We start from the raw sequence: 21,948 nt of genomic DNA, 5'->3' as shown, positions 1-21,948 counted from the left end.
GTTAGTGTTACTGTTTTTGCTTGATTCCGTAGCAAAGCCGTGCTTCAGTGAGAGAAAAAACCAACGAGAGAGAGAGATTTTGAGTTTTTACCTTTTAAAATGTGATATTTTAATTTCCCATGCAGCCTAGATGTTACATTCAGGTAGGGGGCACCTGGGTGGCTCAGTCAGTTAAGCATCTGACTCTTGATTTCGGCTCAGGTCATGATCTCAGGGTCGTGAGATGGAGCCTCCACATGGGGCTCTGTGCTCAGCATGGAGCCTCCTTAAGATTCTTTTTCTCCCCCTCCCCTTTTCTCTCTCTCTCTCTGCCTCTCTAAAATAAACAACCAGGTACTACCTCATATTGTCAGAGGAGATTTTTCTACAACTAACCTTATAACTTCCAGCTTAAATGGTGGCTTCCCATTGCCCCAAAATAATACCTCAACTCCTCTGCATGGCATACAGTGGCTTCTACATTCGCACCCCTAACTATCTCTCTAAAATTATCTTTTACTGCTTCCAACTTCACATTCTCATTTCCAAACTACCCACAGTTCACCAAATGTGCCTTGCTTCTATTTCTCACCCCCATGAATCTGGATGTGTTCCACTTATAACAGTGTACTCATCTTTGTGACAAATACCTACTCTTCCTACAGGACCCAACTCAAGCATCTCTTTTCTCAGAGCCCTTCCTAACTCTCCCGAGGAAACGAATCACCCCCACATTGTTGCTTTCAGAGCATCTCTGTGTAGTGCTGGAACTGTACTTTGGTTTATATGCCCCCTTCTCTAGACCAAGAGCTTTGTGATGGAAGGACACGCACTTTATTCATCTTTGTATTTCAGCTTCTAGCACAGTTCTTTGAACACAGGGTAAATATTTACTGAATAAATAAAATGACCTCAATCGTCCTTCTAACATCCCTTCTCCCGCCTGGCCTGGTAACTCATCAGGAGCACGAATCTGATCGTCAACATGAGGAGTGGTAAGACCCTCACCAAGAGCCTACTTGCGAATATGGCTGTCTTTCAGGAGACCTGCAATTTTTTCCGAAGAGCCTCTTCTGTATTTTACACGGGGAATTACAGAGGGAGCTGACTAGAGGCCACGATGACCAGCCCCTTGGGCTAAGTTCTTCTGACTTGGTGATCAGGGTCTGGTAGCAGCAGATACAATCACAGGACACCACAACAAACAGGGTAGGAAGCTCAGCTTCAGGGGTCATGAGGCCTGGTATAGTCAGAGGATGCTGCAAAAGGTACTAGCAGTTCCTGGAGATAAAGGTTCACAGCTATAATAAGACTGGCATGGGTATAGGGTGAAATAGACCAGATGGGCTTGCAACCAGCCAATTTTGTTTTGATCTTCTGTCATTCCAGAGAACTAAACGTCTTCATTTATCATGAAATGAAAGAGAAATTAAGTATACTTTTTACTGTTCCAAAAAAAGAGGCACTACAGCTATCTTTAGAATTTGGGAAAGTAGGAATTCACTTATTATATAAGATAAAATCCATATAGTCACAGAAATACAGAACAGCTTTTTCTCTTTTAAGTGTTACTTAAGAAATTAAAACTAGAGGCCTTTTCATCTATCTATCTATATATATATATATAGGTTCCAACTCTGATAATTCATGTGCCCTCATTAATATGATTTTATAGCAAAATGGCATTGATTAGATTTTAAGCTCACATTTAGCTTACACATTTCCAATAAAATACTTTTGAGAGAATCAAAATCCCTGTCCCAGAAAGGAAAATATAACGCATTATTTTCCAACTCTTCTGCCCCACAGATGAGCACCAAAGGCCTGACAACCAATTTATATAAGAGAGGTTACTGATTGCATTATTCCAGGAATCCTTCCTTTTCCTTTCTAGAAATCCCCACCTTTCTTCCCAACCAGAATCATTGTTTCAACTGGGCAACAGTCATCACTGAACCACAGTCACACAATTGTGCAATCTTTTTATTTACCACAGACAGAATTACAAACTGCTAAAAACGAAAGGGAATTTTAAAATTTCTCTTTAAAAAAATATGAGTGCTTACTATGTGCCAGGCACTTTGCATGAATTACCTTGTTTAATCCTTACAACTCTGTGAAATACGTACACTTATTACCCCTACTTTATAGATAAGTGTACTGAGCCAAAGTTACTGAGCATTAGGTTATTGCCAAGCAGTCTATGGCAGGTAAGTGATAGAGCAGGACACAAATCATTGACCTCTACACCATTAATCACAATTAACATATACACTTCCAATTAACTCATATTAATGGATACTATTTAAGTGTTTGCTACGTGCCAAGCACCTTCTCTGATTTAACTCTTTTATTTTCAAATAAGAAAAATGAAGCCCAAAGAGCTTGGTTGATTGGCTTAATGTGACTAAGGAAGTTAGAAGCAAAAAGATCTGAAATGATGCTTTATGTTTTTACTGCTGGAATTGGAATTCTGGTCCAGCTCAAACTACTTTAACTCAGGTCTCCTAAAACTCAGGCAAAGCATATTTTCTCTTACACCAATCTGCCTAGATTTGTCCCTGTGTATATTTTTTCCCCTTGTTTGAGCTAGTTATCTGGCCCTCATTTGAATAATTCCAATGATAAGAAATTCATAACATCTTAAGACTCATTTCATATCAATTATCAATGGATTTACTCAAAGCCTGACATGGCTCCTGACCTCTGGGGGTGTCCAATCCCTGGGACCGGCAGCCTACCTGTTGCTGCACATGGCCCGTGTACTGTTCAATGAACTCGGTGAAGCGAATGTAGTCTGTGCCCAGCCGGCAAAGGCGATTCAGGACGCTGGTTTCACTGGGATGGAGAAATGGGAAGTCCTGTGACACCTGCAGAAGAGGACAGGCTAAAAACACTGATGCCCACATATCTCGAGGTGCTTCAAATGCTTCATACTATGAATCACTCCCCTTCTCAAGATGCCCATTTAAGTTTGGTAAATTCCAAACTGCTACAAAGGTGTTGCTCCCCATCCCAGACCTAATTAGGTTTATTGAAATAGTTGGTAACACGAGGTAAAAAATTCAAACTCTACCAAGTGTTGCACATTAAAAACAAGCCAACCTCCCCACAGGTGGCTACTGTTACTTGTTTCTTTTGCCATCTTCCAGGGATGGTCTATAAGGATATGGAGTTTTTTACCCAATTTCAACAAAGTCTCTTTAGCCCTACTGCTCAAACCGGGATCTGCACTCTAGAGGTTTCTCAGACATATTCTTAAGATTTACAAATTCTCTACTAAATTTTAAATTTTATTTTCATTTCCATAAAAATGTAAAATTAATATAACATACTATAATCTATAAAAGCACCTTATAACTGGACATATAAATGTAGTGTCCATATTTTCATTTGTATTTGGTATTTCATTTCATTGGGTATTATTTTAATTGAAAGGAAGGCCAAATAATAACCAGTGTGCTATATAAAGGTTTCGTAGCACATCGAGTACAATGAAGTAGGAGAATGTACTCATTCACATTTTTTTTAATACTGTGGTAAACTATACATAAAAGTTACCATTTTGGCTATCTTTAAAAGTACAGTTCTGTGGCATTAAATGCATTCACACCGTTGGGCCTCCCTCACCACCATCTAACTCCAGAACTTTTTTATCTTCCCAAACTGAAACCCTCTATCCAATAAACATTAACTTCCCATTCCTCCCTCCCCCCAGCCCCTGGCAACCACCCTTCTCTTGCTTGTCTCTATAATTTTGACCATTCTAAGTACTTCAAATATGTGTAAATACAATATTTGTCCCTTGATGACTGGCTTTTTCACTTCATATGATGTCCCCAAGGTTGATCCATGTTGTAGCATGCGTTATCTGAATTTCCTTCCTAAGACTGAAAAATATTCGACTGTATATTTGCTCAGCATTTTGTTTATCCAATTCATCTGCCAAGGGATGCTTGAGTTACTTTTACCTTTTGGCTACAGCAAATAATACTGCCATGAACGTGGGTATACAAATATCTGGGTATTGTATACGATACATATTTGTGTCTCTTCTTTAACTTTTTTGGGATATGTACCTGAAATTGAAATTGCTAGATCATTTGGTAGTTCTATGTTTAATTTTTTTGAAGAGTCACCCTATTATCTTCCACAAGGGCTGCACCATCTTCTGCTCTCACCAGTAATGCACAAGGGTTCTTATTTTTCCATGATCTCACCTACACTTGTCATTTTGTTTTTTCTGAATGGGTATAAAATGCTATCTCATTGATCTGCATTTCCCTAATAATCAGCCATACTGATAATCTTTTCATTTGCTTATTGGCCAGTGTATATCTTCTTTGGAGGATCAACCATCATTTAACCAATACCTACTTATCCCAGGCACTGTGTTAATATCCCGAGATTAAATAGTGAACAAAATCAGATGTAGTTACTATCCCCAAAGAACTTAGCATATTACATATTTATATCATTGAGTACTGTATTTTGTGGATGTCATCTTTACATAATAGTAAATGTGGTAATAAATAGGAGCAAAGAAGAATTTTTCTGTTACCAAATCCATAATACGTTTAGGAATCCATTTTTAAAATATTTTATTTATTTATTTGACAGAGAGAGACATAGCGAGAGAGGGAACACAAGCAGGGGGAGTGGGAGAGGGAGAAGCAGGCTCCCCACGGAGCAGGGAGTTCAATGTGGGGCTCCATCCCAGGACCCTGGTATCATGAGCTGAGCAGAAGGCAGCTGCTTAATGGCTGAGCCACCCAGGCGCCCCTTAGGAATCCATTTCATGCATATTTTAATGACACAACACTAACCATATCTTCAAGTTAATAACTTAACAACACAGTGCTTAAGAATCTGTCTTTGGGGGGCATCTGGGTGGCTCAGTGGGTTAAAGCCTCTGCCTGCGGCTCAAGTCATGATGTCAGGGTTCTGGGATGGAGCCTCACATTGGGATCTCTGCTTATCGGGGAGCCTGCTTCCTCCTCTCTCTCTGTTTGTCTCTCTCTGCCTACTGTGATCTCTCTCTCTGTCAAATAAATAAATACAATCTTAAAAAGAATCTGTCTTGGGGAGGCCAACCTAATTACTCTGTTTAGTGCAGTGTCTCCCTTCAGCTGGAACTATACCCCCAATAAAGCCCTGCCTGTGGCTTTGAAACAAACAAACAAACAAACAAAACTCATATTTGGAGTCAGAGTGCCAGTTTTGAATCCCTGAGTTGCTGCTTACTTGCATGAAAATTTAGGCATATTATAATAACTCTCTGTGCCTCAGTCTTGATATCTAGAAAGTAGGAGATGGTAATTGTGGGGATAAATGTTAATACATGTAAAGCTATGCACATTGCAAGTGCTCAAGACATGAAAGCAATTTTTTATTATTAGGACAGCTCTACACAGTTATCAAGTGATAATTCCCATTAAAACTGGAATTTTGAGCAGTGCTTTGTTGGCAGAGTTTTAAAAATGTTCAAGGTCTAGTTATTCTGAAACAGCAAACAGTACTTTGAAGTTATTGATACCATTTGGTAAAACCCACTTATATGAATAGGCATTCTTATTTATTTATTTGTCAGAGAGAGAGAGACAGACAGACAGGGACAACACAAGCACAGGAAGAGGCAAACAGAGGGGAAGCAGGAGCCCCATGAAGCAAGGAGCCCCATGTGGGGCTCAATCCCAGAACCCTGGGATCACCTCCTGAGCCAAAGGCAGACACTTAACAGACTGAGCCACCCAGGGGTCCCTGAACAGGCATTCTTTATCACAGACTTACTGATGTCAAAACAGAGATCTGTAGCAGTCATACTATTATTAAACTCAGTGTTGGAGATTTAGTTTCAGCAAAACAATAGTATATGTCACATTACATCACCAGTTCTCAATCAGGCAATTTTGCCCCATTTGGTAAATGTCTGGAGTTAGTTTTGATTGCCACAATTCAGGGGGTACTACTGACATCTAGTGGGAAGAAACCATGGGTGCTGCTAAACATCCTAAAATGCACAAGCAGGACACACTCCCACAACAAAGAATTATCCAGTGTACAATGTCAATAGTGTCAAGGTTGAGAAACCATACATTAATGTTATTTTGAATTTATCCATTTGATAGTTTTATTTATTTTTTAACAAATAATTGGTTTTACAGTTTTTATTTATTTATTTATTTTAAATATTTCATTTATTTATTTAACAGAGCTCATAAGTAGGCAGAGAGGCAGGCAGAAAGAGAGAGGAGGAAGCAGGCTCCCCGCCAAACAGACAGCCCGATGTAGGGCTCGATCCCAGGACCCTGGGATCATGACCCAAGCCGAAGGCAGAGGCTTTAACCCACTGAGCCACCCAGGCCCCCCTGGTTTTACAGTTTTTAAAGAGCAATATGCTTGAGTTTATATTTAGGTTAATGTGTACATATATTTAATATTATAATAAAATGATTTTTATCAGTATTAGGCATTCATAACATTTTCCCCCTTTATTTGATTGTGAAAAACATGCTCTGCAGAAAGTATGCAATATTTTCTGTTTTTAGAAGTCTTTTTTTCTTCCATAAATATCTGAACACTTAATATGGCAACAATACCCAGTGTTCATCACAAGAAGTGTACCCCTTAACCTCCATCACCTATTTCACCCATTCCCCCATGTCCCTCCCCCTCAGGTAGCCACCAGTTTATTCTCTATAATTAAGAATATGTTGCTTGGTTTGGAATTGGCATTACTTTGTGAGCTAGATTCAAATCTTGCCATTAGGAGGACGAGTCACCATAAATTTCTCTGAGCTTCAGTTTGCTCTTTTTTCAATTCCAGCTAACAATACCTAAGTTACTAAGTTATTGAGAGGACTGGATAATATTATAGAAAGCAGAAGTAGAAAAGAATGGTTCAGATACAGGAGCCAAGCAGACCTGGGTTCAACACTAAGCTCAATAATTACTAGCTCAAATACAGGGAGTTAATCTGTGAAATGGAGATAGGTGGTTGTTAAGATTAAATGAGATAATGCATATAGTACCTAACCCTTCCTCCTCATACATAGGAACTCCAAATTCTCCAAGTACAGAAATTTCTTGCGAAAGGAGCAATGAGGGAAACACTCTTCATTTTTTTTAGTCAACAAAACTGGATGACCCCCACATAGTGTGTTAAGAGCTACGTATTTGGGCTAGTTTTCAAAGTTCAGTTTAAAGCAGTGCAAGCGTGAAAACTGGTAAAAGCGCCTCCCTCACTTTCACATCCAGTTCCCCAGCAACTCCCGCTCAGACACCTCAACCTCAGGCAGGGTCGCGTGCTCCCTCCTTCCGGGTCAGCCTTCTCTACGCCAGCCCCGGCCCAGCCCTCCCGAGGTGAGGTACCGCGCGCCAACGCCCCTCAGGCACTTCCCGGGTTACCAGCCTAGGCACACGCTCCCCGAACACTGCCCCTGTAAGCCCCGCCCGTCGACCACGCAGACTCCTCCCCCAGGTACTGGCGCGGGCCCGCCCATTCTGCGCTCCCTAGTTCCCGCGCAGGGGGCTGGACTGTACCTGAAGGCCACTCCGCTTGTTCCACGTGAAAATGGACCCTGGGTACCCGCTCAGAGCCAAGAGCAGTTCGTGGATCATTCCCACGGCGGATCTCGAGTCCCTATATCCGTCGCCCCCTCCTCCAACGTCCCTCCAGGGGACCGCAGGAGCGAATGCCGCCTTCTTGACAAGCGCACAGGCCCCTGGGACAGGCGATTTGTCCTGAATCCCAAGTGGCAAAACAACTGCTGCGGGAAGAGCGGAGGGGAAATATTACGAGATAGGCGCCCCCACGTCCCGGAAGTGTGCCGCGCTCGGCTGGGCCCACTCGCTCGCTCCTGCCAAGGTTCTGCTGGAGGAATCTCCGGAGTGCCCTTGCGCATGCGTCCTCAGTGCCCGAGCCGCCCGCTCGGACTTCCGGTTCCAGAGCTGGACTGGGAGGCTGGAGAGCCGGGTCTGGGGCCCGACCCTAAGAGGGTGAGGCTGGCCCGGGGGCAGAGATGCGAGTGGGTTGAGGGGCAACCCCAAGAAGGAGACGCTATCTGGGGTGGCCAGAGGGTGCTCTCGGGGCGCTTTAGCTCGGTCGGAGACCTCCGGAGGGACCGCACGACGGCTCCGAGAGTGACCTGGCCGGAGGGACCGAAGATAAAGAGGCCGGAATCCCGCACCCGCCGCTCCTAGAGTCGAGTCCCGCTCCCGCGAACCCCGCAGCACCCGGAACCCCTGGCCAGCAACCGAACTCGTCCTCAGGAGACCCATTACTACTGCCCCCTCGGACTCCCTCTCTTCACCAACTCAGTGTGACTCCCCACGCCCACCGGCCCTCGCTTCAGGAACCCAAACCAATCCTCCTAGTGCGCGAGGTTTCCCGTCAGTAGTTCCCCGAGTAGTTGCTGAGCGGTTACTTAGGCTGTGAGGGAAAACAAAGACCCAGTATTCAGTACTTTATTTTTGTCCCGGGTGGGAATTGGTAGTTCTGTAGTCTGAGGAGGCGGGGAGGATGTAAACGGTCCCCGGAAGGACTGCGGAGGTACTGGGGGAGATCAGCTGCCACCCGCTGGACAGAGGCTTTTTGCCTTCAGCAAGAGGGTGACTTGCCTTTAGATTCTCTCCAGCTCTAGGTCTCCCATATGGTTCGAACTCACTATGCAACATTGGTCAGGGGAGCTGACTGGGATCAGGTCTGGGGGGAGGTGGAAGAAGGGCAGACAATACTTTATACTTTGCTGCTTCCCGGGGCTGCCTTGAAAGTCGCCCCAAAATGGTAGCTTTTGAAAGGTCTCCTTCATGCTGTTTGGATGCTGTCCTTAAGTTGGTGCTACCTCACATGGCCACGTGGAGTATATGGGAAGTCAAACCAACCCTTGGCAAGACTTCAGACATATGAGTGAGTGTATTTCTTCTGATAGTGCCATCTCTCTCTACCCTAGGAAGAAACTCTTCTTACAGTTGAGAGACTCATCTGCAGGTGATTCTCCAAGGACATGGGAAAATAGGTGTAAGCCCTCCAACCCTTAAGTGGAGGGAAGCTGCTTTCTACTGTGAATGATGGCCAAACCCATTCTGAGAGGGAATGGCACTAACTCTGAGACGTTCCGACAGCGCTTCAGGAGATTTCACTACCAGGAGGTAGCCGGGCCCCGGGAGGCTTTCAGCCAACTCTGGGAACTTTGCTGTCGTTGGCTAAGGCCGGAGGTGCGCACCAAGGAGCAGATTGTAGAATTGTTGGTGCTAGAGCAGTTCCTGACCATCTTACCTGGGGAGATCCAGAATTGGGTACAGGAGCAATGTCCAGAAAGTGGAGAGGAGGCAGTGGCTCTGGTGGAAGATTTAGAAAGAGAGCCTGGAAGACCTGGACTTTCGGTGAGAAGGGAGGGGGAATTCAGAAGTGTGTGACTGGGAAGGGGCAAGGATAAAGGGCCATATTAAGGTATATACAGCTTTGGTGATGCTTAAACTTAGGGTCCTGGAACAGGTAACTTTTTCAGTTAGAGCTTATCTGGAGATGCTACCTGGGTGTACCTTTGCTATCCTGTCATAATGAGTTATTCATAGTCTTACAGGTTTTTTACTTAAGAGGGAAGAAAGGGGAATTATTTTTTAGCTGTAGGTGGGTTTACTATTTTGAGCTTTTCTTTCTGGAGCTCCAGTTGCTCTAAGCTAATGGAATAAGAAAGACCCATGTTCACTGTTAATCCTCCTCCCCTGCCAAACCTAGCCAGGTCCCAAAAGGATGAACTCTTTTGGGGTTTTAAATAATCTCCTCTGGGAATGCCCCTCATTATAACCTTGCAGTGACAATTAATGGGGGTTGTTTCTAGGTCACAGTCTCTGTGAAGGGGCAGGAAGTGCGCTTGGAGAAGATGACACCCCTGAAATCATCACGAGAGTTATTAAGTGTTCGGCAGGAGTCAGTGGAACCCCAGCCCAGGGGTGTAACCAAGAAAGAGAGGGCAAGGAGCCCAGACCTGGGACCACAGGAGCAGATGAACCCAAAGGAGAAGCTCAGACCTTTTCAAAGGAGCGGTGAGGAGTAGATTCATCATTGGGAAGTAGGGTTGGGAATAGTGAGTGGGAAAGGGATTTCAGGAAATGAGTTGAAATTGTAGAGTATGCAGTTGTTGGAGACCTCCTGAAGGTACGTAGTTTAGCCCTCTGGTGTAGTATTCTTGTATTTCCTCTTTCAACAAGTCTGCCAGAGGATGACTTCCTAGTTTTTAATCAGTATGGAACTATTTTATTTCCTATTGGTAATGATGATACTAGGTATTTTCTAGATAAAAATTCTTTTGTATACTTGAAGGCACAGCCTCTTTTTAGTCATTTTCTTAATCCAAATTGAACTGTATTTGTTTCTTCAAGTATTACTCAGAAGCTCCCTTCTTTTTTTTTTTTTTTTTAAGATTTTATTTATTTATTTGACAGACAGAGATCACAAGTAGAGAGGCAGGCGTGGGGGAGGGGAGCAAGTTCCCCACTAAGCAGAGAGTCCCAGAACCCTGGGATCATGACCCAAGCCAAAGGCAGAGGCTTTAACCCATTGAGCCACCCAGGCACCCCAGAAGCTCCATTCTTTAGACCTATTAAGGTTTTGTTATTCTCCTTTGGAAATGAAGTCTTCCAAATACCTAGTTAATTGTGGAGAACTAAATTATATTATTTGAGGGAGGGTCTGGTAGGCAGAGGCAGAGTAGGAATTTTACTTGAGAATTTCACTATACTTTCTTTTAGTAAAGCTCTACTAACTGGTGATTATTGTTTACTTGGTAACTTTCAGGACTCTTCTCGGTTTCCCCATTGTCTTTGTGCCTACTCCTTATTGTTGTATTTGATTTTGTAGAACTTGTTTTTCTTATTTGTTCTCAGTTGAATTCTCTATTATCTGTTTGGGGTTTTTTTGATCGTTTCTTTAACTTGTTAAGGTTGTTTTGAATTTTGATCTGATCATCCAAGAAGCTAGCCTTCTCAGCCATTTGTAACAGTCTCTGTTAGCAATCCAGATGCAAGTCCCCAAACAGAGACTTGCAGAATTAATGAGTTTTTGAACACCTACAATGCATTCTAACACCTTGCAAGGTACTCTGCAATAAGTAAACGTGCCTGTTCTCAAAGAGCTTAGGGTGTTATTTGAAAACAAATATGTGCTGAACTAAACTATATTGAAACCATGCCAGCCAATGACTGTTCGTCAATTTGTGTGAGTACAAAAGGGGTTTGGCAGAGTAAGAGATGAGGGAGGGCAGTAGGGAAGGCTTCATAGGGTGGCTCTGGTAAATACAACTTCTCATAGAATGGGTTAAAGTTGGATAGGAGGGACTTACAGGAAAGGCCCAGAGTGATGAATAATAGTATGCTGTGATCTAGAGAGGAGTCTGATATGAATGGACAGTGCATGGGAGGCACTCAGGTTAAGGTTCAGCAGTATAGTGTTTGAGCTGAGGAAGTTAGAGCCTAGAATTAGGTAGAACAGTGACTGCTGCATTTATCTGGCTATAAGAGGATAAGGGTTCTAGACTTGGATGGGGCTTAAGGAACAGAGCAGGACATCCTATGGGAGAAGCCTTTAGAACTTGGTGACATTGTGAAGGAAATGGATGAGTTGAAGTTTCTCCCCTACTCTTTTTGCCCTTGGAATCACTCTGAGTTTAATTCTCTAGTGCCAAGTAGAGAACTATAGGAGATGGGAGGTGACTATTCCCAGCAGTACCAAGACCTCTTATAAGACCTGTAAGATTCCCAGCAGTGCCAAGACCTATAAGTGGTGAGGAGAACTAGGGAACAACATGGAACAGAAGTATTTGCTCTGAACAATCAAACAGAACCTTTTCCTCTCTCTAACCCTGCTCTGGAAAATAATCTCTTTTCTTTGGGTTTTATGTATTTTTCCCACTTTCTCCAACCCATTGAACTTTCTGAAAATACTTCCTTAGACACTTTCTTTATAAGCCTCTTGGATTCGAAAAAGACAGGTCTGAACTCAGAGGTATTTTTATGATCAATCCAGATTGTGATATCCTTTGTTTGCTTCCCTGCAAGCAGGATTTCCATTTCCTAAATCCGGTGTGGTCTCCAGGTTGGAGCAAGGAGAGCCCCCTGATCTGGGCTCCAAGGAGAAGGAACTATCAAGAGGCAGTCACACAGGAGAAAGACAAATGCATGCTGATCTGTTATCACCCAAGAGAGAGAGAAGAAGCTGGGTAGACCAGGATCACTGGGGCTTTGAGGATGAGAAGGTAGCAGGAGTGCACTGGGGCTATGAAGAGACCAGAACCCTCCTTGCAATTCTCAGTCAGACTGAGTTTTATGAGGCTCTCCGAAACTGTCATAGAAACAGCCAAGTGTATGGGGCTGTGGCTGAGCGGCTCCGGGAGTATGGCTTCCTTCGGACATTGGAACAGTGTCGGACCAAGTTCAAAGGTCTCCAAAAGAGCTATAGGAAAGTCAAGAGTGGTCACCCACCTGAAACCTGCCCCTTCTTTGAAGAGATGGAGGCCCTGATGAGTGCCCAAGTCATTGCATTGCCCAGTAATGGCTTGGAAGAGGCAGCCTCTCACTCTGGCCTGGTGGGCAGTGATGTTGAGACAGAGGAGCCAGGGCAAGAGGGCTGGCAGCATGAGGAAGCAGAAGAGGCTGTGGCTGAAGAGTCGGACAGTGATGAAATGGGCCAGGAGGCCACCCCCCAAGTCCCTGACAACTCATCTGCCCCTGTTCTTTTTCGAAGTCCCAGTGGTAAGAAGCTTTTCTTTTGGGGGTTCTGGGATTAGATTTGAGGAGTTATGAGACTGCATGTGCAGTCAGGAAGTCTAATGTTGCCTGTCAGCTTTGTTACTTAAATAGAACACAAAGAGGCAGGCACTTTTCAGTTCTATGTGTATTTCATTCTCTTGTGGGAAAATTAGATAATAGTACAGAGTAATTTTAGATATTTTAAATATGTACACTCAGAAAATTCTAGAGCTCTTTAAAAGAATATCATTCCATTTCTTTATTAAAATATTTTTTTCCTGATTATAAAATCACTAACAGCTGAGAAGAACCTGGCACTATGCTATGTTTAAGGAAAATATTTATTGAGCACCTTACACAAACTGTGCATTATTTCCCCAGTTCTCAATGTCAGTTTATTTTGTGTTCCTTTTCACTTAGCATAGCATAGTGAAGGACTTCCCAAAGTTGGGGAAACATTTTCTAAGACTCTTACAGGAGATTCGCAACACACATAGTAAGAAATCTTAGTTTAACACTTGGTTGAAATATTTGCCCATGGATCTGTTTTTAAGTATTATTTATTACTGTTGATATAATTTGTATAACCATGTTGTTACGGAAAGAACACCAGAATATGAGTAGGGGGTTTGTTTCTAATCTTGACTACTAATCACCTCGGGTGACCTTCGATAGTCATCTGACCTTTTCCGAGCTGCTTCCTCACCTGTAAAAAGGGGCGTGGCAGCAGGACTACTTCTCTTAAAGTTGCAGTTTCACTGTGAACAGCGATCTTTTCGTTTTTTTATTATATGTGTGTGTTGATACTTCAGTTCTGTTACAGGTTTCTTGTCTTCCTATCTTCTTTTCCCTTTCTCAGTATGCTTTTTTCTTTCATTCTTTTTTTGACAATGGAATAAATGTAGGTAAACCACAGACATGGCACATATGCTAGCTGCCATTATTTTTATGATCTGTTCAACTTTTTCCACTGCTTTTTCTGTCTTCCAGTTCTTCCCCCAACTCCTTTACTTGACAGTGAGTGGAGGGTGATAGAAGCAGCAGCATCTCCAGGTGGCTGTCAAGTGGGAGGAAAACTCTTTGAATCTCCTTTCCCTCTAGCCTGGGGACTAGCAAGGAGCAGAGTCTGTAATCCTACTGAAGCACTGCCCAAAGGAAGCCTGCAGCACTAGTACGGGCTCAGGCTGGGAGATACTTCTCACTTTCTTCCTCTTTCCAGCTTCCACCAGACCTTTTCTCCTAAGGATAAGGTGCATGACTATCAGGCTCTCACCTTGTACCCTTCAGGTCTGAATGGCCCTTCAGGTCTTAGCTATTACTGGGCTTTTTTGAGATTGTGGCAAACGAAGAAGGGCCATAATAGGGAATGGGCAACCGCGTGATTCTGCAAGAGACTGTTCTTTGGGGTCCTGAGTCATGCTTTGAAACACTTAATTCATAAGGAAGTAGAGCTGATGGAAAAATAGTGATCAGAAAAGTTAGGGATGACTCATGAGAGTGATTGACTAGGTCTTATTCCCCTGGCCAGTTATTTTCTAGTTATGATCAGAATTCCAAAGAAATTACTAGAAGAATGGGGAAATGCATCCTCTACTCTTGACTCAGTGTAATGAGTGTTTCAGTGATCTGGTGGAAAGACTTTTTTTTTTAAATGGCTAAAGAGAAAATAGGAATCAAGGTCCCTGTGAAATTGCTGTGGGATATAGAGAAGCAAAACATTCTAATAATGAGTTTGTATAGATTTTGGAAACAAAGTATTTTTACTTTTTCACCTAGGAGCCCAAGCTTAAGTGGTTTTTCATCATACACTTGGTAGGACTGAGGAATAGAGGCTATAAAGCCCTGGATTAAGTGGTGCTGAAAATTCTTTTCTGGTGGCAGGTGTGCACTGGGGCTATGAAGAGACAAAGACTTACCTTGCAATTCTTAGTGAGACTCAGTTCTACGAAGCCCTCCGGAACTGTCACCGCAACAGCCAGCTGTATGGAGCAGTGGCTGAGCGGTTATGGGAATATGGATTCTTAAGGACACCAGAGCAGTGTCGGACCAAGTTTAAAAGCCTACAGACCAGCTATCGGAAAGTCAAGAATGGCCAAGCACCAGAGACCTGTCCCTTCTTTGAAGAGATGGATGCTTTGGTGAGTGCCAGGGTTGTTGCCCCACCTAGTGACAGCCAGGAAGAAGAGACAGCCTCTTGCCCCACCCAGACCACCAGTGAGACCAAAGCTGAGAAGCAAGCTGAGGCTGCAGAAGAGACCATAGAAGAAGATTCTGAGGATGATGAAGAGGATACTGAGGTACCCCTGGGGGTTGTCATGACCCGTGCTCCAGTCTTATTCCAGAGCCCCAGTGGTAAGATCCTTTTACTTTTTGAGGTCTGAGTAGCAGAAGGGAGACAGTGGGATTTAGGAGAAAAATCAACAATCTGAAGAGTAGGAGACTGGCTTCTATACCCAGCTCTTATGGATTCTTCTTGTGACCACCTTCTCTCTTCTCCATGTTTCTTTTCTATTAAAGCAGCTCACAGAGGGGATATAAATTATTCACCTGCCTTGCCTTCTCATAATACATCATCAGTCTGATGGGTGCAAAGTTTATAAGTTCGCTCTCATCTACATCTGAGCTAGTAGGCAGTTTACCTAGGAGGGAGTATGAAAGTTAACATCTCCTAGGTAGCATGTTGTATACCCATAGTGGGATGAAGTTGATTTTGAAAGTTCATTCTTGTTAAATGTTTTTTTCCTCTACTTCAAACTTGCATACAGGTTGCATGTCTACTTTATTCACACCTATGAAAACCGAATAACCTCTTCAGCCACGGCTGGGCAAAAGTCTGAGATTTCTTAGGGAATGGACTGTTTGAACCTTAGCCGTTGTGTAAGAAAAAGAAATACTTCACTATGGCTTCCCTCCTTGTGGGAAGAATAATTCTGATTTTGGAGTCATACATGTATGTGAATCTGAACTCTCTTGTCCATTAGCTAGCTGAATGACTCAGAGCAAGTTATTTAAAACCCTGTACGTTTGCTTACATATTACAATGTACCTCACTGAAGCTGATGTAAATGAGGTACTATGGTGAAGCACCTAGCACAGTGCTCAGGCACACAGTAAGTATTTAATAAATAATAGTTTTCTTTTCAAAATGTTCTTCAGATGTACATTCTTCAAGGGTGTCCCATGGAGGTGTTAATATGTTCCACTAAAAAAATGTCTTGTAAGTTAAGGAAGTGCTAAATTACCCTCCTCAGAGGCCCACAATACACACTCACATATTTAAGATTCTGAGATTTCATTAAATTTAACAAATCTCTGTTTCACGGGGGCATCTTACATGACTGAGTTTCTGGATAGAAATACTGTCTTTAGTGGGTACATAAACAGGCTGATGCTCAGTATTCCTTTGCTCTCAGATTTTGTCCAGGGAATTTGGGATCCAGAATTTGAAACATCTGAAAATTCTGCAAATTCAAAGTCAATTTGCAAACTGAAAACTTGCCAAGTATCTGCAAATTCACATAGCTTAGGCCTGGGGAGCCTGGTATTTGGCTCTTAGAAGAATATTAAAAACTTAGCTTGGGCATTAGAGTAGTGCTTTGGGAACACTCAATGTTTATTCTTCCAGGGAAAAGAGACTGTTTTAGGGAGATATTTCCTAGCAAAATTTCTCTCTCAGAAGACCTTCTGTTCTTTGAAAGACACCAAATATTTTCCTACCCTGTTTTCATTCTCAATATACATTGGAATTTGAGGGGAGGGGGACTCAGATAGCTCTTTTGGATATAGAAATTTTCAAGGTTTTCCTGGGTACTCCTGGACCTATCTTAAATCTGGTAGGTTTTCCTTGTTATACTGAGAGAGTTTTCTGAAGATGATGGGTATCCAGGAAGCATTAAAAGAATATATTAATCAGCCCCTATAACAGATGAGAAACATGTGATTGGTTACTAAGCACAGGAGTAAAAACACTGGAATTCTAATTGGTAGTAGTCACTGGGGACCTAGTGCTCCCTAATTTTTATCTTTAATCATCTAATATGATACTTTACCCCCAGCACATAATATTGAGGAAATGGATAACCTTTGAAATTCTATTCTTATATCAGGTTTTGAGGCTGGATTTGATAATGAAGAGAATCTAAAACGAGATATTTCTGAGGAAGTACAACTACATAGAACATTACTTGCAAGGTCTGAAAGGAAACTGTCCCGGCATCTTACTCAGGGTAAAGGTGGTGAGAGTGAATGTAAATCAGGACAACAGTGGGCAACGACCCCAGGGGAGAGAAGAGGAAAACCAACACTCCCAGAGAGGAGTTTAGGTAAAGTTCTAAATCATCAGAGACCTTACTTGGGAGAGAGACCCTGTAAATATCTCAGATACAGCAAAAACTTTGTTCCAAATTCCCACCTCATGCATCAGATATCTCATCAAGTGGAAAATCCATATAAATGTGCTGATTGTGGAAAAAGCTTCAGTCGGAGTGCACGCCTCATCAGACACCGCAGAATCCACACTGGAGAGAAACCTTACAAGTGTCTTGACTGTGGGAAAAGTTTCCGTGACAGTTCAAATTTCATCACCCACAGGAGAATCCACACAGGAGAAAAACCCTATCAATGTGGTGAGTGTGGAAAACGCTTCAATCAGAGCTCAAGCCTTATAATTCACCAGAGAACCCACACAGGAGAAAAGCCCTATCAATGTGAAGAGTGTGGAAAAAGCTTCAACAATAGTTCTCATTTCAGTGCACATCGGAGGATACACACAGGAGAGAGACCTCATGTGTGTCCTGACTGTGGAAAGAGTTTCAGTAAGAGTTCTGACTTACGTGCACACCATAGGACCCACACAGGAGAGAAACCCTATGGGTGTCATGACTGTGGCAAATGCTTCAGTAAAAGCTCTGCCCTTAATAAGCACCGAGAGATCCACATGCGAGAAAAACTTCTGTCACAGTCAGCACCTAAGTAAGCCCCTGAGAATTTAAAGAAAAGATACATGCATTGAAATTGTTAGGAAAAGTCTTCCAATAGTAGATCCATCTCCTAGCTCTGCCCAATGAGCTTAGGAAACCCTCTAAGATTTACCCCACTTTGTCCATGTTTTTCCTGGGTCTATGAATTCCTAAGGTAGTTATCTTAAGAATGAAAGGAAGATTTCAGTCTCTCTCCTTGCCTTCACTGGAAATGAGAAATAACACCTTTATCTCTCAGTGCCTATGTTGTTTCCTTAATAGAGAGGATGTAGTAGTAGATCCCATGTATTTATTTATCCTGATACTCAGCTGCATTTCAACTGGAAAAACTTACCATGACGGCATTTCAGAGAGAGGTCGTGAGCCTTATTCTGAGTGGGTCTAGCTTTTTATAAAATAATGGAAATGCAAAAAAGTGGCTTTTTTTGTTCATATAAGTCTGTGCTCAGAATGACATCTGTCATGTCCACTCTTCATTTACCTTAAAGAATTTAATATCCATCTTGGTTCTGACCTATGAATCATCTTGTTAAAAGCCTAGGTGTTCTATATGGGGAAACAGTATAAACCTTATATAAATATTGAGGTGTGAACCCTGGATTTCTTAATTTCTTCAAAGCTCTGGAATATAATAATATATTTAGAGCATTCTAGATAGATTTTTTTTTCTTCTATTCCATCTGATACGAATTTCATCTGTCCCTGCTGGTCCAGAAGTGCAAAGAGCTAGCCAGCGGGGTATGTTGATATGAGAGAAGGCATTTAAAGCTGCCAGTAGGGGGCTGTCTGCATTTCGCACACTCTAAACACCTAGTATAGTGTTACACGGCACCCCATGGTCACTGAATACTCATGTGCATTGAGCAGAAACAACTGCCACATACCCATGAGTTAGGAAACAGACCACTTTGTGCCAATAACTCTTTACCCTAATGGCAAGGAGGACAGATTATCTTTGGTCACTGGAGTTGCCAATACTTGCACACATGCACATATTCAACTGTCTAGATCTAATTTTTTAAAAAGATTTTATTCATTTGTCAGAGAGTGAGAGAGAGAGCACAAGCAGGGGGAGCAGCAGGCAGAGAAGCTCCTGAGCAAGGAGGGAGCATCCTGCTGATGCAGGACTCATGTACAGATTTATTTCTAAAAGCTCTTCAAACACAAGTGTAATTCTGATCTATATAATCAAATAGTATTGAATAATTGCCCACCTGTTCATAGCAGTAATGATGAGCCCTGTACAGCACAAGGTAAATAAGCCCTGTCCTTATTTTTATAACCTAAAACAGATGACACTGACATGGACAAATAATAAATGCACATGTAGAGCTGCAATAGTTTTAGAGAAATCTATAAATCTAGTAACATTTTGCATAAATGTTAAGGTCTAATGCATTATAGTTTTCTATAAGAAAAACCTGGGAGGATTTTCTTCTCTTTATTCAGGAAGGCTTCATGAAACAGCAAGTGTTCAAGGAAGGAAGGTTACTGGGTAAGTTAGGGTGGGATGAAATCCCCAAACCAATCACAAAACTGAGTGTTGAGTGGGTGAGAAATGGGAAAATTGGAGAGCAAGGTGTTTTACACAGATGGAGCCAAGAGCAAAGGACAGACTGTAAGGAAAATTAAACAAATCTTGGAGCTGCACAAAATCTGAGGAATAGTATTATCTAGGCTACGCACGAGGCAGAGAACTGCCTTAACTGGGACATGGAGTACCAGAGGCAGATCAGGATGTGGTCCCATCCACCTATAATAAATCAGATACTGCGCTGTTCTTATTGATGAAAGAGCCAGCTTGCACTAGAGAAGAAGAATGAGCTGTTTGAGGGGACTAGCTCCTATGGGAGACAAAGGTCAGAAACTAGTATCTTGAGAAGATACTACAGGGGGCAGGTCTGAGGAAATGTGAACAGATGGCTAAGGTCTAGGATAAGTAGCTGTTTCATATTCATATATAATCAGAGTCCTGTGGCTGGAATGAGGTATCAAAGAGGAATGGGGAGATAGAATATTCTGTCATTCATAGCTTGCTATGTTAGGTGAGAGGTTGAGTAGGGTTCTGGTATTGAGGGATCATACTACAAAGAATTTCCTAATGTTTATTAGGACAAGATGGTATCTCAATTATGTGGCCTAAGGAGACAGGAAGATAGAAGAAACACCAATCTAAAGCAGTGCCTCAGGATTTGAGATGGTTTAGTAAGTGTGTCTTTTAAATGTGTTTTTTTTTTTTAATATGGGAGATTACTGTCTTTAGTATATTTATGGATAGTTGTGTATAAAAAGTACTGGTTGGGGGGTATCAGCAGATATGAATTCCGGTTCCAGATGTCTTGTGTGTAAGTCATCCTGTTTCCATCTCCCTTTCTGTAAAGCAGAATAATGTTTACACCTTAATCTGCCTCTCAGGGATACCATGTTAATAAAAATTAATGTCTATAAAGTACCCAGTGTTTCTTCAGATGGTTCACCCCATCCCACACCCCACCAAATATACATGTGCAAATTACTAAGTTGTTGTTGCTAGGAAAAGAAATTTTTACTCACTTTTTTGGCTCCCTGTGTGGGCTTACCAGAAGTATGCCTGTTTGAATCTTTATGTGCTAGACTGAGAAACAAATTAGGATGTGGTAGAAGAGAAATTAGAATGAAAATTCTGTGGTGTCTATATCTGTATCCATTAGTACAGTGTATTCGACCTGTCATATTATTATGACCTGTCATAACTGAGCATGGAGAGTCTTACTTTAAAAGACCCAGTACCAGCCTCCCTTCTCCCCACCAACCTCCAGATGAAGAGAATGTACCTAAGGAACAGGGCAAAGGCAAACTCTCTTACTGGGGAAAGCCCATTTCATCTCAAATAGCTTAACAAGGCTTTTTCTCCTACCCAGTCTGCATTCCTAAGGATGGAAGAAGCAAGAAATAGTCTTCCAACATTCAAAGAAAGAGAAACTAAGGCCAATGTAGGTGGAGTAAGAGGATCTGTGCACCCTACCCTTTTAATATTCATAAAACCTTTGTGGGGACATACTAAGCGACACATAGAGCAAAGGAAGTAAGGATGTATTAGCAGGAGCTGAACAATCCTATCCTCATCAGTTGTTTTCTAGTGCTATTGTTTCTTTTTCTTCCATTTTCCCCACACTACCAATTTTTTTAAAGTATTTATTTATTTATTTTAGAGAGAGAAAGTATGCACTTGCAAACGGGGAAGAGGGAGAAGAAAGACAGAGGGAGAAAGAGACAGAATCTCAAGCAGACTCCATGCTAAGTGTGGAGCCAGATACAGCTCTCCAGGGTAGGGCTTGGCCCCAGGACCTTAAGCCCATGACCTGAGCCAAAACCAAGAGTCAAACACTTAAGCAATTAAACTATTCAGATGCCTCGAGGTAGGTTTGGGGCTCAAACTCATGACCATGAGATCAAGAGTTGCATGTTCCACTAACTGAGCCGACCAGGTGCCCCACATTCTTCCTTTTGATTGCTTACTATGGCCAATTCTAAGAACTTAATAACATTTATATGTTTTCTCTTGTTGTTGCCATTTCTCTTTTACTATAGTTGGAATATGGAGGCTGAGTCTTATTAACTCTGTAGAGAACTATTTTTATGGTGACCAGGTAGGAAAGGGAAGCTGAGATAGAAGCAATCAATTCTTCCATTATTCAATTCAAAATCCTATACACTCAACTGTCCAGTGAGATGCATATCAAAGTTTAGACATATAAAATAGTATATATTCTCGAATATCATTAAGCTTAAAGTAACATGTTATGTGGAGATATTTTAGTTATGAGTTTAAATTACTCCTACATCCACCATGGTGCTCTTTCAGGAACAAACTTTGGAACAATCAGAAGTCAAATTAAAAGCAGGAAATAGAAACCTAAGGAGACCTCAAGAAGCGTCTGGTATAGCTCCGTGATGGTCAAAATTACAGAGGGATAAGTTAGGAACATTTAAAAAAACCCACCACCTTGATTCCAGGGGGATTAATCATGAGAGGGACAAAGCCAGATCTCAGAAGCTAGCTTTATCTGTCACTAGTAGTCACCCTGACTACTGGGTATTCAAAAAAATCCATGGTATACAGTATAACCTGGAGTCAGCAGTTCTGGAGAATACTTAAGTGAAGGGAATTTGAGTAAAACAAGGAAAACAAAATACAGAGCACTGTTGTCACAATTACAAGGCTTAACGGTTTTGGGGGCAATTTGTTTTCCTTCTCCTCACC

General features: G+C 42.2%; 2 protein-coding genes across 11 annotated transcripts in view; one reads left to right on the top strand and one right to left on the bottom strand.

Annotated features, from left to right (window-relative positions):
* TUBGCP4 (tubulin gamma complex component 4) overlaps positions 1 to 7,854 on the bottom strand; it is a 37,835-nt gene extending 29,981 nt beyond the window's left edge. For 3 of the 4 annotated variants that reach the window (XM_059372667.1, XM_059372668.1, XM_059372670.1), the window contains exons 1-2: positions 7,522 to 7,851; positions 2,721 to 2,849 (exon numbers count right to left, since the gene is read on the bottom strand). In XM_059372667.1, coding sequence (XP_059228650.1) covers positions 2,721 to 2,849; positions 7,522 to 7,599 — 207 coding nt within the window. In that variant the 5' untranslated portion in view covers positions 7,600 to 7,851. Of the gene's footprint in view, positions 1 to 2,720; positions 2,850 to 7,521 lie in introns of all 4 variants that reach the window. The other variant, XM_059372669.1, reaches the window with a different exon arrangement.
* A 54-nt stretch (positions 7,855 to 7,908) lies between these two features.
* ZSCAN29 (zinc finger and SCAN domain containing 29) lies at positions 7,909 to 20,154 on the top strand. Of its 7 annotated transcripts, none has more exons than XM_059372660.1 (6): positions 7,909 to 7,977; positions 8,931 to 9,363; positions 9,822 to 10,026; positions 12,040 to 12,729; positions 14,608 to 15,078; positions 16,833 to 20,154. In XM_059372660.1, the coding sequence occupies exons 2-6, from the start codon at positions 9,046 to 9,048 to the stop codon at positions 17,699 to 17,701; spliced, it is 2,553 nt and encodes an 850-aa protein (XP_059228643.1). In that variant the 5' UTR covers positions 7,909 to 7,977; positions 8,931 to 9,045; the 3' UTR covers positions 17,702 to 20,154. The 7 variants fall into 7 exon arrangements, with proteins under 7 accessions (XP_059228643.1, XP_059228642.1, XP_059228644.1 ...); XM_059372659.1 differs by lacking the exon at positions 7,909 to 7,977 and adding an exon at positions 8,272 to 8,354; XM_059372661.1 differs by lacking the exon at positions 7,909 to 7,977 and adding an exon at positions 8,287 to 8,370 and having other exon boundaries at positions 8,931 to 9,195.
* Positions 20,155 to 21,948: the final 1,794 nt, after the last annotated feature.

This window comes from Mustela nigripes, chromosome 13 (assembly GCF_022355385.1).
Source record: "Mustela nigripes isolate SB6536 chromosome 13, MUSNIG.SB6536, whole genome shotgun sequence".
Classification (NCBI taxonomy): Eukaryota; Metazoa; Chordata; class Mammalia; order Carnivora; family Mustelidae; genus Mustela; species Mustela nigripes.
The sequence above is the reverse complement of the archived record's forward strand: the minus strand, read 5'-3'. Positions and strand labels throughout refer to the sequence as shown.